Raw genomic sequence first — 4,607 nt, 5'->3', positions numbered from 1 at the left:
AAAAAAAAAAAAAAAATCCCCTGTGGGAATATCGTTAAAGTTCTGAGCACCTCTGGTAATTATATGTTGACATGAATTGTTTGGACCCCCAATCAAGGTAACTCTAACCTGGACCTCATTATGATGGATAAAGAGGAATTAATTAAAGCTGAGTTTTCCCTGGAGGGGAAGATGGCAGTAAGGACTGAGAGTCATTTCTCTTGTTGACCATTTTGGTTTGCCATGCCAAAATTCTTCCACAAAATGAAGAAAAAAAGAAAAAGCAACAGCCTTAGAGAGTTTGCTGGTTCTGCAGGTATAATTTCACAAGCAGTGCTATCTGTGGGCAATGTGCAGGTTGGGGAGTCCTGAGGAGCTCCCAACAGGGAGCTGCAACACTACAGGTGAGGAGAGAGGATCTGTGCTTCTTACATTCCTCTTCAGCGTTGCAGGCAAGCATTTCTCCTGTTTGCCATTGCAGGTGCTTCGCTTCATTCAGAGCAGTCCTTGGATTTTGCAAGGAATCTTTCAACACATCAGCGTGGTTCCAGCAAGTTTGCTGTGAAATGCAGATCCTGGCACAGCAGCTGTGCTGCCTGACCTCCAGGAAACAGAGAAGGTTCAAATCTATTTCAGCTTTTGCTACAGGTCAAGTTTAAATTGCTGGACTTGAAGAAAGCAGTCTCCCTTCCTCATCTATTGTGCATCCAAAATTAACCAGCAGTTCTTCCTTACTGCAGCCAGAAACCCCATTGCAAGTATGGAGAAGTATTTCTACTGCGTATTTTCCAGCCCGTGACCTCTAAATTTATCCAAACAGTAGCACCATCTCTAAGCATTGGATGATGTAATTGCTTTTCCTGCCTTTTACTTTAGTATGTTTTCTTCAGACGACGAATATGTGCTCCTCTGGATGCTGTGAGGGCCCTGCCCATCTCCTGTTTATGGTGCCTTGCAGCACATGCCGGAACCTAAGAGCAGTTGTCTGTGCTTTCCACTCTGCAGTTAGAAGCTTTGGCTGCAGAGCTGCTTCCTTGCCTCTTCCCACTCTTAATTTTGAGCCCTTGTGCTCTTAAGTGTATATCTACATGTTAGCCTTGATAATGAAGACCTGGAAGATATTTTGAAGACGTGGTTGATAGAATACAATATGTCCTTCCTTCCTTTCCCCTCTCCTCTGCCCAAGCACAGATTTCCTCTGCCAGGAGGTCCTCCTTTCTTTACTATATATTTACATTTTTTGATGCTGTTGGCTCCGGCGTGGGCTTTTTTCTTTTTTTTTCTTTAATTGTTGTTGTTGTTGTCGTCCTCTCCAGAGAGAGAAACTGTGTGGTTTCCAAGTTCTTGAATAAATGTCAAACGAAACATTCCAAACGATTATTCAAGCTGGTAATAAGCAGCGAGACATCCTTCCTGTAGAGAAGCTGAACAATGGTTTCCTCTGACAGAAGCAAAATATTAGGAGCCTTCCATATGTTGGTTCTGATTTACGCGGCAGTAAGGTCTCCAAGAGGGATAGGAGGCCCCAGTAAGAATCTGGATATCCTGCGGGAAGAGGAGCTCTGCGTGTGACACCCAGACTCCCCCCAGTGTGCCATAACGTTCTGGGAGTTCTGTCCGAGCCTCCACATCCTTCACTTTCAAGAGCTTCTGCTTCCTCCCTTGGCTTCCAGCACGCTTTGCAGAGCACCCAGCTTACCCCGAGCGCCCCGTGGAGGCAGGTGGGCTGCATCCCACCTCAAATTCCAGCAGGACCTCCATGGAGGAGCAGCATGGGCTGAAGCTGGCTGCCAGTCGGACCCGCATCCCCGCCGCCCCGCTGAACACCTCCCCTTCCCAAACAGAGCTGGGGTTCAGCTGTAGTGCCGTCTTCTCCTCCGCAAGGATGACAGCTCTGTGGGCTTTTGGCACTTTCACCCTGAAGCGGACCCAGGTCTGCTCCTGGAGGAGCCCCGAGCGTGGCTCTAGCAGCACGCATCCTCTCCTCCACAGGCTGTAGACCTTGGGGAAAGGAGGCCAGCACAGCTCTGAGAAACAGCGCACGATGTAGTCACAAATATGGACAAACTCCTTGTGCTCTTTGTTTCTCCCGAAAAGCCCCACTTTGTACACGCCCGGCTCAGGGAGCACGACGCACACGCTGACTTTAGACTTCAGGTGGGTGACCAGCACGTACCTCTCTAGGGGGTACTCAGTGCTGCTGACTTTGTCTTTGCTCAAGCTGGCGGTCACCTCAACGTCAGCCCGTGCGTGGAAGGTGATGTTGCACTTGCCCAGCTTGGTGGTGATGATGGGGTCGGAGTGGCTGGGGTTGGAGAGGCCGCAGCCACTGGAGCTGATCCCGCTCCCACAGTGCATGCTCAGCCCCAGGGGGAAGAGCTCGTTCTGGTTGATGGGTCCTAAGCAACGAATAAGGAAATTGGCTGTGTTCCTGAAGGAGGTGCCTCCTAAATCTTTCACAAACACGGAGAGACGGTAGTAACCCTGGAATGGACAGAGTACGTGGCAACTCAGTTTCTTGTCCTCAGCTTGAGCGGCCAGGCATTTCTTACTCAGAGTGGAATCTAAGTCTTTATTCACCAGCTCATAGCTGGCAAGTAAGGGTCGGGATGTCTGGAGAGTCAAGAGCAAAGACCCCTGTGGAGCAACAAGCAGCTCCCCTTTGTAGCTGCTTTCCTCAATGCCAAAATCTCTCACCTTTTGGTGAAGGCCCCAGAAATGAAAAGGGTTTTCAGGCAGTGCCTCCCCAGTGCATGGCTCCAGGCATAGGATCTGATAGGAGCACACCCAGTTGTAAGGGTCCAGAGAGTCAGCATGACGTGCAAAGATCATGAGGTCATACAGACCCTTGGTTGGGGGAATCACCTTGATAGTCACACTGTTCTCAGACACTGTCATCATCCCATGAGCACTGCCTACATCCTCTCCGGTCACAGTTCCCTGATGTTTGGAGAGCTGGTAGGTGAACTCCGTTGGATGAGTGCTCCCCAGCACCACTGATGCCTCTCCATGGGCTGTAGGAGGATAAACAAAACACCTTTTACAATCCTTCATCAGCAGTGTAATACATTCATATCTCAGACCCAGGTCTTTGGTGGTATGGACCAAAACTATCTGCGCAGGAGGCTGAGACCTGTTTCTCCCTCTCATTTTAACCTAACTGCTAAAGGACCCCAGTGAGATCCTTCCTTGCCTCCTATCATTTTTCTATCGTGGTTGAAAGAGAAATGTTGATAATATTAGGTCTGGACAGAATAACAAAGAGTTATACTTTGGGCCCTGAGACACTCAGAACAAAGCCAGTATCCCGTATGGAGGTTATTGTTGCTTGGCTTCTTGACCTGGTGTCGTTCCTCTAAGCTGTAGGTTTTCTACTCTGGTGTCAATCCAACAAGGCAACTGGGAGGATCAGAATTTCCCAGTTTGGTTGGTGGGAGATCCCATGATACTGCCACATTTTAGGAACTACGTCATTTGAGGTTTGTTTTTTTTTTCCTTATAACGATTATAATATCTTTCTAAAATTTGACCTCTCTGTAAATAACAAACATCTACAAGCTTCTGGTTTGGAGTGTACCAGGTAGAAGAGGAGAAGAGAAAGTCCAGGAGGGGTGTGTAGGTATTGCCATCTAGTACCTCTAATGACAGGAGGAGGCTTTCAGCTGGTCCAAGCTTGTGCTCGTACCCAGAACTGAAGCATCTCCAAGAGAAGTCCCTATGGAGGAGCAGAGTCACTGCTGTCACCACTCCATGTGTGCCCCATCTTCGAATCATAGACTATCCCAAGTTGGAAGAGTCCAGCGAGGATCACTGAATCCAACCACAGAAGACCACACAAGATTCGAACAAGAGCATTGTTCAAATGCTTCTTGAGCTCCAGCAGCTTGGTTTACTGACCACTGCCCTGGGGAGCCTGTTCTATTCCCACTGCCCTCTACTGCTTGCTGCAGGAAACCCTCCCCTGGGCCTCCCATCTGCTCCTGGGCAGAAGGGGTGTTTGGTTGGTTGGTTCTGCAGGGACAGGGCAAGGTTTCACAAGCCTCAAAGAAGATGGGGCCATCTAACCAGCAGGCTGCTTTCAGCACGTGGTGAGCTGCATCATCCCATGTACTGGGATGTACCAGGGGCTGCACGGTCATAAAACCCTACTTTCATGGTACTTTGCACTCTATTGCTCTAGGTATAGGGTAGAGGATGAGAAAAACCACCACAGAGGACAAGACATTGAGTTCTTCTGCCCCTGAAGCATCTCAGAGTGTTTCCCAGACACTGGCATACCAGTGATGCCAATCCACCATCCTCAAGGTCTGTAGAAATCAAGCTTGCTCCTCATTACCCCCATGCCCCTGAGCGCCCAGGGGGGGCTCATCTCATGTCCCGAGTGTGGCTGCTCCGTGTCGTCCCATCCTCACCACAACATTTTTGCTGGGGAGAGGCGAGCGGTACGGAGCGATGGCACTGCGGGAGCCCGGGGGTGGTATCGGCACCGCGCTGTGCGCGATGTTCATTTGTTTGGGGTGCTAACACAACATGACAAAAGCCTCCTTTTTCATGCTGAAAAAATCGTCCCTTGCTAATTATTGGATTGCGAAACATGTTTCATAATCTAATGAATAATGGGGCGACTT

General features: G+C 49.3%; 1 protein-coding gene across 1 annotated transcript in view; it reads left to right on the top strand.

The window, feature by feature from the left end:
- Positions 1 to 4,431: 4,431 nt before the first annotated feature.
- Positions 4,432 to 4,607, top strand: part of C4H20orf194 (chromosome 4 C20orf194 homolog) — a 62,093-nt gene continuing 61,917 nt past the window's right edge. The window contains exon 1 of the mRNA XM_019615177.1: positions 4,432 to 4,456. Coding sequence (XP_019470722.1) covers positions 4,432 to 4,456 — 25 coding nt within the window. The remainder of the gene's footprint in view (positions 4,457 to 4,607) is intronic.

This window comes from Meleagris gallopavo, chromosome 4, assembly GCF_000146605.3.
Source record: "Meleagris gallopavo isolate NT-WF06-2002-E0010 breed Aviagen turkey brand Nicholas breeding stock chromosome 4, Turkey_5.1, whole genome shotgun sequence".
NCBI lineage: Eukaryota > Metazoa > Chordata > Aves > Galliformes > Phasianidae > Meleagris > Meleagris gallopavo.
Note: the sequence above shows the minus strand (reverse complement) of the source record. Positions and strands in the feature narration are given on the sequence as shown.